The 13874-nt window shown below is 50.5% G+C and overlaps 1 protein-coding gene across 2 annotated transcripts in view; it reads right to left on the bottom strand.

Moving 5' to 3' along the window:
* The window catches only part of SSH1 (slingshot protein phosphatase 1), a 62056-nt gene that overhangs the window by 24972 nt on the left and 23210 nt on the right, over window positions 1–13874 (bottom strand). For both annotated transcript variants that reach the window (XM_060028249.1, XM_060028248.1), the window contains exons 3-5: window positions 8356–8459; window positions 4667–4731; window positions 4100–4221 (exon numbers count right to left, since the gene is read on the bottom strand). In XM_060028249.1, the coding sequence (XP_059884232.1) occupies window positions 4100–4221; window positions 4667–4731; window positions 8356–8459 (291 nt within the window). The remainder of the gene's footprint in view (window positions 1–4099; window positions 4222–4666; window positions 4732–8355; window positions 8460–13874) is intronic.

Below are 13874 nucleotides of genomic sequence, written 5' to 3'. Positions count from 1 at the left end.
TAGTTTAATCTGCTTTTGTTTTGCCCATCCTAACAGTGAAATGATACCTGACCACTTTAGAGCCTGGCGCCGCTGAGAAACACAGAGGAAAAGAAAGGGCTTTATCAGAGGGTCTCCTCGGATCACTATGAAAACTCTTCAGGCATTTGAAAAAGAGTCTGCTTGTGAGAAACAGCCGTCACTGCCAAGGGCAGCTCAGACAATCTCCAGGGATCCTGTGCTGACATCTCTGCTACCGCCTAACAGCCCCCCAGGGAGTACAGTTACACACACGCGACTGTGCACACAGGCAGCTCTGGGGTTCAAGGAACCCACTCTCCCTCCAGCGCTTCGGCAGCCACGGGGGATCTTTTCCACCCTCTGCTTCTGTATCTGTGGGGAAGGTAGTTTCAAGCCCTTTGGGTCAAAGTGGGCTAAGCCTTTTGTGTTGGGCAAATTCTCTGGTGCCACCCTGCAGTCCTACCCATTCTTTTTTTTTTAACACCTTTATTGGGGTATAATTGCTTTACAATGTTCTGTTAGTTTCTACTGTATGACAAAGTGAATCAGCTGTATGTATACATATATCCCCACATCCCCTCCCTCTTGCGTCTCCCTCCCACCCTCCCTATCCCACCCCTCTAGGTGGTCACAAAGCACCGAGCTGATCTCCCTGTGCGATGCGGCTCCTTCTCACTAGCTAACTAGTTTACATTTGTCCTACCCATTCTTGATGGGTTAATGATATTTCCTTTGTAGAGCTGCAAAATAAAATTGACGTTGAGACTCAGAGCTCCCAGGGTTACTCAGCTGTGTCGCACTGGGGAGAGGCAAGAAGGGGGCCGCTGGGAGCCCAAGACAGACATGTAGAAAGCCCAGGCTGGAGGGTGCCCTGGGAGGATGTGGGCAGACCTGGACACTCGCCCTTTTTCAGCACCGACGACCCACACCAGGGACTGGAAATGAGGAGAGAAAACGGCACAGAGAGCTACATGGAGCACAGACTGGGGAGCCACAGGCCCAGGTCCGTGGCAGGCGGAGACGAAACGGTCCTTAGGAAACCAGGGCAGCATCTAAACTGCCCTCCTCCGTTAAGTGCAGAGATGGGGAAGAGCCTGGTGAGAGCTACACACGGTGGGCAGAAGGCCACGGAAGACTTCCGCTCAGGGTCTCAACCTGGAGTCAAGAGTGCAGACCAGAGACCAGGACACGACTGTAACAACTGTGTCAATTCCATCACGTCCCCTTATCTGTTATTGCTGTGAGTCTCCACTAGTCCTGTAATGAGTGACAGTGAGATTTTTACAGTGAAGGAGGGCCTGTGGGTTTATATATATGGGAAGTGGGGACGGGACACGTGGTCAGGGAAACTGGGTCTTTTTAGAGGAAGCACAGCCCTGAAGGATAAAACGGGTTGGGTGGGGGTACCTCTAGGGGAAGGAAACGGTCCCCGGTCCCCAGGGCCGGTGCGGCAGGGACAGAGAAGCAGGCGGGGCCTGCGCGGGGGCTGGAGGTGTAGGAAGGAGACAGGCCTGTCCTTTACGGGCTGCAGAACACTAACAAGTGGAGGACGGTGTTCGTGCTCACAGCACCCACGGTGTTCCCGAATCTGAAACAAAATAACCCCAGATGGCCCCTGCAGGGCAGCTGCTCTGATCCCCAGAGGAAGCACGTGTAGATGTGACTCCAGGGGAGAACCCGTGAGCCCGCTGTGGCTGGCGTCATCCCATGCTCTCTCCTGACACTGCATTTGGACCCCCTCTCCTCGCGGGGAGTCCTTTTGGGGGCACCTCATCTCTCTCTTTTTTTGAATAAGGAAACAAAATCTCATGGCAGGAATTTAGAAAAACAAATGTATCATGCTCTCAGCAGGCCAAAGGCTTCTGTAAGGACGAGGGCTTTGTTTTCAAGCTGGAGATGGATAAAAGCGCCCAGTTCCCGGCCCCTATGCCTGGACGTGGGGGACGCTGCATCCGGCCCGACAACAGGAAGGTCCATGTGGTTCCCGCTCACACTCTGAAGCCTCTTGACCCATGTCCCCAGCACAGGAGACCAGCACTGGCCTTAGAGTTGGCACCTGTGCTTGGGCTGTGGCGCAGGCTGGGACAGCGGAGGGGACGCTGGCCTGAGCGCAGAGTGTGCAGCAGAGGCGAGAGGACCCAGGGAGCGGGGACACGCTGAGAACTGAGGCTGGTGCCCAGCGGGCAGAGGAGGGGCAGGGCGCTTCAGAGAGTGGGTGAGAATGAGCACGTGGGCCTGTGTGTAAAGAACGGTCTCAGGGTGCTCGTGTGTCTAACCTTCGTCCATCTAGACTGTGAGCTCCAAGGGAGCAGAGGCCGGTCTCTCCCACTGATGTAGCCCCCACGCCTGGCAGGGCACCTGGCAGGACACCTGGCAGGACACCTGGCACACTGAAAACGTGTGCGAACAAGGGCACGCCCCGTGACGGTATGAACAGATTGGTGAACGAGGGGGCACAGGGGACAACGAATGGGAAGGGAATGAGTGGGTCTACACCACAGGTCTACAATAAAAACCCAGTTGTGAGTCCCAGCTCTGTTACTAGGACGGCCTTGGTGTAACCACTCCAGCCTCTTGGGCTTCTGACTCCTTGTTTGTAAAACGCGAGTCATAGGACCGCCTACCCCACGGGGCGAGATGCTTATGAAGCAGCGGGTTAACTGCTCTGTGCTCTCTGAGCAAAGCCACGGAGATGACCTGGAGGGGGCGGGGGGCAGCCTCCTATGAGGCCCTGGTGGCTCGGGCTGAGACGATGGGCACATTCTCCAGGGAGGCAGCTTCCAGCTCAGGGCCAGAGAGCATTGCTGGGATGGATGACACATGGTGGGGGAAGTCCTGCCCCCAAAGGCCCTCAGAAAGGCCGGCCAGCCACTCCAAGAACAAACATAACCGTAACACCGTTGAACGTCTCTTTGCCGCGTGACCAACGGACGGAGCCCCGGCCACTTCTGAGGGCACCTGCCTGGGAGCACCCCAACCTGGAGCCCGGAGCCCTGTGGTCTCCAACGGGCTCCTCGGAGCTCACCCCTTAAAGCACATCCTGACACAGGTCCTTCCAGATCCAGACTTCCCCACCAGCTGAGGCTACGGGCGCCAGCTTGGACTCATGTCCCTAAGTGAGCTGCAGAAACTCACTCAGAATGCTCCTATGTACTGGGAACGAGGTCATAAAGGAAACACCTTCCCTTTTAGTTCATTTACTTGTGACAAGCAGTGGAGTCCTGGCCACGAATGTGGAACGAACCCCACACTTCCCCATCACTGGGCCCGTCACCCCAGGTTCTGGTGATGGTTCCCCCTCCATCCCTGAGCTTACAGGCTCTTTGAGGCCGAGAACCGTGGTTACTATTGCTTCTCTGTTTTCCTGGGCTGAGCCTACTGCCTCATACACAGGAGAAGGCAAATGAATGGTTTGCTTAATGAACGAGCAAATTAATGAATGATGAATAAAGGGCGTCTACTTTAATCCAGTTTTAACAACTTCAGGTTCTGCAATGAGCTCACTCGCATTAACTTATCCTAGAGGTAAGGAGAGTCGTGCACCTTCATTTCGCACACATAACAGGGTCTATGATATAACTAACCTGGCCTCCAGTTATTGGGAAATCCCAAACCTCTCCTCAAGCCTCTGACCCAGGACCCATCAACAAGTACTTGGGAATCCACGGGATATGAATACGGCATAAGGTGCTCGATACAACGCCGATCGATCACATACTTCTACATGGGATGGTCGGCCTGGAGGGCGCCTTCCTGCTTTACCTGGCTGGCTCTTGCTTGTCCTGGGGTGTTCGCCACAGCCGTCACCTCCTTCAGGAAGCCCTCCTGGTTAAGGTGCCCTCCTCTAGGGCACCCCTGATAGGACCCAGGGTTAAATCTCTAAGCACAGTGCAGACCCTGAGCTCTCTGAGAGCAGAGACTGGACCTAGCACAGCACTCGGCACACAAGAGCTAAAATCAGGGGCTCCACCGTTCCCAGTGCCTGATCACCCCATCACCTACCATCACCAGCCCCCGTGGATGTGGGACCCTGAAAACCTTCTTCCAGAAGCAACTCTTGCCCCCATCAGAGAAAGGAGCCGCCGTCCATCAGACTCACCTTTCCTTACTGGAAAAGTCGACTCCCAGCAGGATACTCTCCTCCGTGTCCTGGCGCCCGCTGCTGTCCACCACCACCATGTAGCGGGCCCGCTCAGCCCAGGCGCTCTCCAAGCGCACAGCCTAGACAGGCAAAGATGCTCTTACTGGCCTGCCTTGCCAGATGGTCACCCCTTTCCTTCACCAATCCAAGACCAAAGACTTTTGTTTCTACCTTTCCCCCGTGAGTTTAGGAATTTAGATGAAAACTCCTACGTCTCGTTTATATCCCCAGCATGAAGGATGGTACCTGGCTCAGAGGAGACCCCCAAAGGTTGTTAAAGGGGTTAACAAATGAATTCCAGTGAATGATGATTCCAGCTTAGCACAGACTGACCCAGAGACCTGACACCCCCTTTGTCTGCACCTCTGGGTACCGAGGAGCAGAGCGGGCTTTGGCTTTTGAGAACGGTTTGGGAGAACTTGCTCTGATGTAAGAGCCCCACCCCCCCAAGCCCCTGCTCGTCAATAAGTCCCTACCAAATTTCACAATTAAAAATTAAAACTTGCCACTCGCGTCTCTTCTTACCAGCTTGATTCTATCTTCACAACGCAGAAGGTTGATCATTACTTGAAGATGTTGAGGCAGGTCCCCTGTTGGATCAATGAAGAAAGTTTAAAAAAGGTCACCCACCCATTTTCTAGGCAGGATAGGTTAGAATAGGCTGATTCCGAGGGTCTGAAAGAAGACCTGGACTTCCCTTAGTCCACTCCTGAATGTTTTGCATGAGGATGGGTGAGACAGTTTATTGCCACGTTTTTAAAAGTTGCTTTTATTTTCTGAAATAATTGCAATACGGGTTGCATAATGAAAATCTGAAAATGAAGACAAGTCTAGAGGAGAAATGTTATTAAATTCAGGCAAACATGACTTTGCGGCGGGGTGGGGGGCAGCACAAACTATAGACACAGCTGAAGACAGGGATTTGCTAAGGGTTGGTCTGAAGGAAAAAGGACTGGGGGTCATTTCCTGCTTTCAACTCCTACATTTTCCATAAGAGAGAGACATGACTTCTACAACCAGGAGGGGAAATGTTTAAGTGACTCCATAGCGAGCAGGTATGTGCTGGGTACCCAGAGACATAATCTGATTAAACAGCAATGTCATTTTTTTCTTGCTAAAAATTATGTACTCGTTTGTTTGTACCTCCTTGGTTATTTAAAAGAGGCAGTAATGGGGCTTCCCTGGTGGCGCAGTGGTTGCGAGTCCACCTGCCAATGCAGGGGACATGGGTTTGTGCCCCGGTCCGGGAAGTTCCCACATGCCTTGGAGCGGCTGGGTCCGTGAGCCATGGCTGCTGAGCCTGCGCCTCCGGAGCCTGTGCTCCTCAATGGGAGAGGCCACAGCAGTGAGAGGCCCGCGTAGCACCAAAAAAAAAAAAAAAAAAAAAAAAAAAAGAGGCAGTAATCCAGAGTCAGCTTTTGAACATCTCTGAGCGGCCCCAGGGTCCCAGGGGTGCCTCTGGGCTATAGGGACGGGAGGAAAGGTTCTCTGAGGCAGTGAGTCTCCACAGCTACGCAGGATCCACCTCACCGAAGAAGGGCTGTGTGTCCCAGGCACAGGGGCCCCCGTACCTGAGCTTCGTAACTAGCAAGGAGCGAGGGTGGCTCCAGTGCCACTTCTTTCCTAGCTTGTGTATTTCAAAAAAAAAAATGTCTGCATGGGGTTCTTTCTGAAGAAATGGTTCATCTGTAAAGATGCTGATCTAGAAGAAAGTGCAGGGAGTAACTCATAGAAAATCCATATTCATTTCAATTTGTGCAACACCCTGAAGAAAGAGAATTATCTTTAAAAAAAAAAATTACCCTATAGATCACAATTAGAACCCCAGAGGAATCAATCCATTGGATGGGTTCCTTTTGCAAAAGCATCCTTTGAATTTTAGGGGAGATTGACAAATGATGTCCAAATGGTACTTCCTGCCTCAGAGAGGAATCAGGTCGTTGGAAACGTGCCCCCTCGTCTGTTCTCTTACAGGATCCCACAGTGGAAGACACCCTACACTGGCACCACGTCCTATGAGGGACGACTTGGAGGTAACGGTCCCTGTTCCCATCTTGTCCCCAACAGCACCCTCACCTGTCGTGTCACCAGCGTGATTGGGATGGCACACAACCACCATGGCTGGTTCTGGGCCCACCTGGCCCCCACCCCCACCCCCACGATCCACTCCGAATCGCAGCAGCGCACAGACGAAAGCAGAAACCAACCCCTTAACTGATGAGTGGCTCAGTGAAAGGGACGTTTTCCACACAGTGGGACTGTCTGCTGAGATGTGCAATTGCTGACAGAGAAAAATCCCAACCCCGGCCTGGTAGCCACACACAGTCTCTGTACGTTCAAGTGTCCAGTAAGCAAAAAAAAAAAGGTACGTTCAAGTGTCCAGTAAGCAAAAAAAAAAAGGCAGAGAATGTGAGCCTAAAGCATAGGTCAGCCCTGGAAAGAGTGAGGCTCAGCCTGACTGGACTGGCTGACATGAGCTGAATTACTTGACATGGACAGAGTGAACCCTCCACTGTACTCGGCTCAGCATGGGGCTTCGCTTAGGGGACTGTGGGTCGTCCAGGGGACTTGACGTGACGTCTAGTCTGTGCCTGCCCCAGGGTCTACTGAGCATCTGTGGACAGTGGGCGCCCCCCGTCTCTTGGAGTTCACCAGCCCTCCTAGACCCTAGGGCGGAAGAGCCAGCACACTAGGCTTCCTTCCTACTCCCGTGTACATGCCAGAGATGTGCCAACCAGCAGGACTTAGGGTTTTTACACGACGGTTTTGCAGTCACACACAGGCTCACACACAGTACGAAAATATTCTTTGAATTAGAGGAAGGAGACATTTCATACTTAGGGAACAAAGCTGAGCACTGGCTTTGTTTACGGGTTATGGTTAAGACACAAGCAACAGTTACACTCTTAACAGGGCAGAACCGTTAGCAAATTCAAGAACGAAGGTTCTGTTCATAGTGGTATTGTACCAGCAGTCACCGTAGCAATAATTACAGCAATGTACGCTGAGCACCTAAGAGAAGGTAAGTCTGTTTATGTGCGTAAATTTTAAATTCCACGACGTCTGAGTTACCAATATTTGATGCCCGTTGTAAAGATTAGGAAACCGAGGCTTAGAAGTTGACGATGAAGGTTCTGTACGGCTGTCGAACTGGGATCAGAAGCCACGTCTGTCTGGCTCCAAAGCAAATATTCTTTCCATGAAACACACTGTCTCCTTGGGCAGGAAGATCGTTTCCTTAGCTTAAAACAGACCTAAATCTTGATTATAAACATCAGTATGTGAAAATATTGACTGAGCCTTCGTGTTTGCTATAAAATGCAAGATAGGAAGTTCTAACCTAAGCACTCAGCTCCCAAATGAGGCTGGATGACTTGAGGTGAGACAAACAAGATGATCCAAGTGACAAAAAAAACCGGCCCCAACTGCTAGCTGCTTTGACCTGCCATTGTTCTGAAAGGCAGAGGCCTTTCCAGCTCCTACTCCGACACGTGCTGCCCGTTCAAGAAGTTCCTGCAGAGGCTCCCCGCCAGCTACAAAGATCCACTTGTACGCAAGTGTTTCCTGAACTCCTCTCTCCAAACTGCCTTCAGGTTCAGAGTCAAGTCACCTAAGAAAACCAGTCTTGTTACTTTGCAGGCATCTCTTATTTGCTTCCTTTTGGACCTCAATTAATACTCAGTTTGATCCCCACTTTATCACTTCTGTCTACTTCCAAAAAAACAAACCCACCGTTAAAGAATAAAGACTTCCCACTCCAGTACATGCCCAAGGCTCGTAAAGAAATTCCCCAAATGAGAGTTTTCCAAAAGCTCAGAGAAATGACGTACTAGGCACGTAGGACCCCAGGGTGGTTATTTTCAAGGGGACCACATCTGGCTATAAGGCGTTCTGGTGCATTTGTTAAAAAGTCGTCCTGTAACTTAAAATCTGCAGTTAACTGATACACTGGGTAGGAAATCTTTATATCCAAACAGAAAGCTGCTGACCTTCTTACGTAGACACCGTGGCCAAAGGGTCGCTGGCTCCCGGTGCCATCTGGAAAACGTGCGTCCCTGCTCGAGAGCCTCTCCCTGCAGCTGTCATTACAAACCTGTGCTCCGCTATTTCCCTGGCCTTGAAAACCAGCAAAGTGCTCACCACCAGTAATGGAGGGTTCCTCTGTGGCCCAGAAAATAAGTCCCAGGGTAAGAGCGTCAATTTAGAGCCATCACCTGCATGCTTGTGGGGATGCTGAAGACTCCGCTGGCCTTGAGGGCTGCTTCCCTGTTGTAAGAAGAGGGCTGCTCCTTTCACCATGAAAAAACTCTCACTTAAGCTGCGGGGGGGGAAAAAAACCAGAGCGCAGTTAGGCTGGAATTCACAGAGGAGAATGGGCAGAGACATGCTGCAGAGGAAAGGCTGGAGAGTGGCATGTAAAGTGCAAATGGGATAAAATAGCTTCTATAGTAATTTCACACCATACTCCCCCCAAACCTTTGCTACAAGCCTGCTGCTGGAGAGTTTACGTGATAAAATAATGCTTCGGCTAAAACACCCAAGGTTCTCCGTGGGCTCCTCCAGAGCTAGGAGCCCCATCCTGCAAGATGCTGTAAAGGGACCACTCTGTAATACAACATCTTCTAAAAATAGAGACCAGCTCTCTGATGAGCAGAGGGTGGCTCCCTTCTTGAATTTTTCGTACTCTTGCTGTTGATCTTTGCTTCTAACTCTCTGAACTTTTAACAACCTCACTGCTTCTTGGTGTCTTCCCTTTACAGAATACAAGGAAGATGAAATCAACTTTCACTATCTGTTTGCATCTTAAGAAAAGTGGGTGGCTATTGACCAGTTTAACTTAGTCAAGCTTGCTGTGTGGAAAACCTGTAGAAAATCTCAAGTTGACCCAATGAATTTCTCAGCAGAATGAATCTTTGGTCTTTGTTATTTTAATAAAAGCAATCACATTTATATTCAACATATAATTTTAAAAATTACAATAAAAAATTTCACTTTCACGATTTGGCTACCAAAACAAAATCTTTATCTTATGCAGAAATTAAGACTGTATAAACCAATGGACTGTATTAGCTATTAATTACCACCAATTATTTAAAAATAACATCATCTCTGAAAACTACACATAAGACACACCAAAATTAAGTGTTTTTTTTTCTGTGGGGGGAGGGTTGTACCACCTATAATTATCTTCTATTTCTTAGCATCTTCCAAACTTACTATATTGAGCAAATATTAACTTTTATAAATGATTTTTTAATTTTCAAAGTAATATAAACATGTACTATACTTTACAATGCAAAAACATTTCATGTTTATTAATTTTGTGAAAGAAGATCACAAATTATAGGGAACTATACAAATCATTCATTCTCTCTTCAGCAACCAATAAACAATTTGATTTGAAAAAAAAATCTCTAAGTAACAGAAGTGCTATTTTTTTTTTTAATAGAAAGCAAAGCAATTCCTGACAGAAACACAAGGACATTTTCTGTAATATAAAACAGCAAAATCACCACTGCCCCAGACAGCTAATGTAAGTAGTTAAACACTCTCATCCTGGACTAAAAAACTCAGCTAAGTCTAAAATACAACCCTAGGAGCTAAGAAAACTCACCACATGGACTAGCATTTAAGTCAGCAGCTCCTGGAACTGAAAAATGGTTGTCTTCCATACTATGAAGTCCATAATAAAATCTGTTCATTTTTCTGGTTAAATTCTCACGCTAAAAATCATGACGGCTCAAATACCAAATATGAAGGTTTCAGTTCTGCCCCCCTCATCCAGGCCTTTGAGTTACGGACAACTTGGCTTTCTCTCCTTCCTAAAGGCAACGCTTTACATATGGACAGCACTTCTGCATCTACCATCATGCATGTACTGCCAAGTCATCCTTTCCACTCTGTGAGTCCCGTATCTGTGCTGCAAGTTTCAAGTGTTGAGGAGCCCAGGACTATAAATAATGGAAGAAACGAGAAGCACCCTTTCTGTGAGGCTCACTTACCCACGGGAGACAAAAAGCTCTTTAGCATCCATCGGCCAACAGAAAATCCAGGTTGTCTAGTTTTAGCAAATTGCAGACTTACCCAACACTTTTCCACCCCCGAAACGTATCACCCACTCCTTCCTTAAAACCCTACAACTGAGTTTGCTTTCAGAACTATGCTGTTTTAGAGAGACACGATCACTTACTACCTATTCTCATCACTGTCTGAAAGACTCCAAAACACATGAAACTTCAAACAACAATCAGTTCATCGAAGCAGCTGGGGGAAAAAAATCTTTGCAAGGCATCATCAACCTGTTTTTGTTCATGAGTTTAAAAAAAAAAAAAGGAAAAAAAAAAAATCCATACTGACCAGAAACCTGAGCCCTCTGGAAACCGCCAGCCATTGACGGTGACCTTTGCCTTGGAAATCATGGGCAAAAATTCCCCTTGGTTTCCCTTACATTTCCTTGGGGGAAAAAAAAAAAAAAGGAACAATGCAAAAGCATAGGCTGGTTTTATCCCGTGATCACTTACAAGGCCAGTTGTTCCTCAGTGTTCCTGAGGCCAATACGGAATCACAGCCTCCCAGCTACACGTGAAGTCAGGGGGCTGTGTGGACGGGGGCCCTGAACACTGTGCCTCTGTCCTCCTCCCGAAATTAGTCACAGGCGTTTACTGTAAAGAGGAGATTTGAAGCTGCAGGGAAGCTCAGAGAACAACACATCATCCCAAGCCCGCGAGATGGTCCTGCATCTGCAGAGACAGTAAGCAGATACAGCACGAGGAAAACCTCACTGGATGACTCTCGGAGGCGAGAGGCCACAGAGCACGGCAGTCATGGGACTTAGGAAAACGAGACACAGATATTCTTTATGACCCTGTTTCCCGTCTTCTGCTCTGAGCTCACTCTGGGCCCAGAGCCTCCTGCGCCCTGTGGGCGGCTGACGTGAACACTCTCTCCCAGCCAGGGGCCAGGGCTCTGATAGGAGAGGCGCAGAACCCGATTCAATCCATCAGTCTCAAGACACCCCGCCGGGGAAGGCAGTCCCTTACGAAATCCATTTCAGGGTTGGGGGTGGGGGGCACTCGTACTTTACTAGGTTCTGGGGACAAGGAAACCAACTCACAAACCACCCATCCCAACTATGGAGAAATCAGCCTTCTGCCCAAAGATGCTGGTGCCCTGAAGAGAGCGACTAAAGCTCCAGGAGGTCAGACCCAGGCAAACAAAATGGAAAAGTCCTGACGGCGGATTAAGAACAAGTTCAGCCCCTGGCCTCCCTCCTCCATCCTCACCGCTTTTATCTCCACAATACAGATATGTCTCAGACCCCGGTTTTAGGAGATGACACGGGCTCATAATTTCTGCAGGGCACTGCAGACAGACAGGATCCTCCAGAAAACCCCAGCCCTCAGAGCAGCAACAGTCAGTGTCATCCAGAAACCAAGACACGGCAGGGGCGGGTCGGGGGGGGGCCGAAATCAGCGGTGGCGATACTTACTAACTTGGGCTGGAAACCTCTGAAGAGCAGAAGTAGGGAGCTGGCTGGCTGGAGGTGCAGACGTCAGTACAACAGAAAAGGTCCGGGACTGCCGTGGTCACATCATGAATTGAACTGCCCCCAGCCCCTGCCTTTCCCGCCCTCCAGAGAAGGATAAACGTCTGAAGAAGAGGCAGGACGGAGCCGTCCAGGAAAGCAGAGTCCCGGTCCCGATGGCGTTCCCACCCAGACGGCAAATGGCTCTGGTGGAACTCTCGTCCTTCCCTGATATTTGGGTTTAAAAAGGCCCTTGTCCCTGCACATCCTGATGAAAGAGGGCCATTCACAGGGAGCAAAACAGCTGAAGTTCCTCTAATCACTTTACTCCTACGGCTTTGCAGTGGGCCTTGGGAATGAGCAGCAGGGTGTGTATTAGAAACCGTGAGGAAAAACAGCTTGTGGCCCAGTAACCCGCCCCGAGCCATGAGGACCCCATCCTTGTTCAAACCGTCACATATCACCAACCATTCACCCAACAGTGACCGTGGGCAGCGGCCACCGTTAGTTATTGGGTGTTTTCACAAGCACCGTTTCATTCTGGAAATCCTTCGGTCGTGCTAATCACTCCTGGAGGAGGCAAATCTGGGGTGTGGGGGACGGCATTCCAGGTAGAGGTCAGCAGGTGCTCTGAGAACCTCAAACAAGGGGCGCAGGGCAGGCTGCAGCGGGAAAGCAGGTGCGGGCCCTGGAGGGTGCGGGCCGGGACTCCGAAACCCACCCAGCGGGAGCAGCTGGAAATAAAGTCAGCGTGCAACCAACCACAGTGCAGGGCAGGATGAGATGAGTCCCCTGCCAGAGGAACCCTGTAGGGCTGGGAAAAGGAAATGTCTAAGTGATGGGTTCTGGAACATTCTGTGAAGGAAGGGCACTGAGTAGACTTCTGGGAGGGCCTCGTCTGGAAGGTTCTCCCAGCTCCCAGATGATCGATTAATCCTCACACAAGAGGATTAAGTGAAACATACACTACGATTATGCTTATTTTGCAGTTGAGGAAACTTCAGCTGCAGGAGCGTAATCTTTACAAGATGGGATGAGACCCACTTCTCTCGGGCCCACGCCCACCTTCTTAACCCCTGGAACGCCCTCGCCTCTGCCCGTCCAGAGTGAGAATCAGAGCGGAGACCCTGCAGCCACCTCTGCCCTGCCTGCCCTGACGGCCAAGCTCAGCATCACCAAGGAGTAAGGACAGGACCCATCCCCAGTCCTCCTTCCCAGCACGTGACTGCATCAGAGGCGCGGGAAAGATGCAGGGAAACATCCTCAGAGAGAGAAGACTGGGCATCAGCCCCCGGGGGGCAAGCAGCAGGGCTGCCACCATCACAGTAATGGGCCAGGACACATCAATCGGTCCTTCTGGACTGAATGGGGATCCTGGGGGGCTGGAGGGGGGGGGAGCAGCACAGCCATGCTGGTCAAGAAGCTGCTTCTCAGCAAGAGCACCGCCACTGCCCGAGCGCCCACCACGTGGTAGAGGCCACACGAGGCTCTCAGCTGTGCCACCCTGTCTAATTCCCAAGCTCTGCGGGGAAGGCCTTCTTTCCTCTCTGACAAATGAAGGAAGCCAGCCCAGCTCCTGAAAGCATCCCGGGGAGAGCCTGGGCAACCTCATCTTCAACCAAGGCCCCTGGGGACTCTGGTACACATGGAAGTTCTAAGAAAATACAAGGCACTGGTCTGGGAATCCATATTTCCGGGTTCTAATGCTTGGTCTATTCTGGGTACGTTCTGATATTCACTTACAGGGCTCTCTGTTCATTCACTCGAATAGCCGAGTATTTGCAGACTAAGGAGAACCACGCTAAGCCAGGTCTTAAGGGATGGGGCTGTGTGTGGGCAGTGTGGATGTGTGCCAGGCCACTTAGAAACATAATTCCTGAAGAAGGGAAACATCAGGTGCAGAAACATCACACTACAGAACAGGACACTAACGCTCCTCATTTCCAACTCTGGCCATACATCGGAAGAACCTAGGAAACTTTTCCTTCTTTTTTTTTTTTCTTTGCGGTACGCGGGCCTCTCACTGTTGTGGCCTCTCCCGTTGCGGAGCACAGGCTCCGGACGCGCAGGCTCAGCGGCCATGGCTCACGGGCCCAGCCGCTCCGCGGCATGTGGGATCTTCCCGGACCGGGGCACGAACCCGTGTCGCCCGCATCGGCAGGCGGACTCCCAACCGCTGCGCCACCAGGGAAGCCCGAAACTTTTAAA

Source organism: Delphinus delphis, chromosome 13, assembly GCF_949987515.2.
Source record: "Delphinus delphis chromosome 13, mDelDel1.2, whole genome shotgun sequence".
Classification (NCBI taxonomy): Eukaryota; Metazoa; Chordata; class Mammalia; order Artiodactyla; family Delphinidae; genus Delphinus; species Delphinus delphis.
This window is presented reverse-complemented; position numbering and strand designations above follow the sequence as displayed.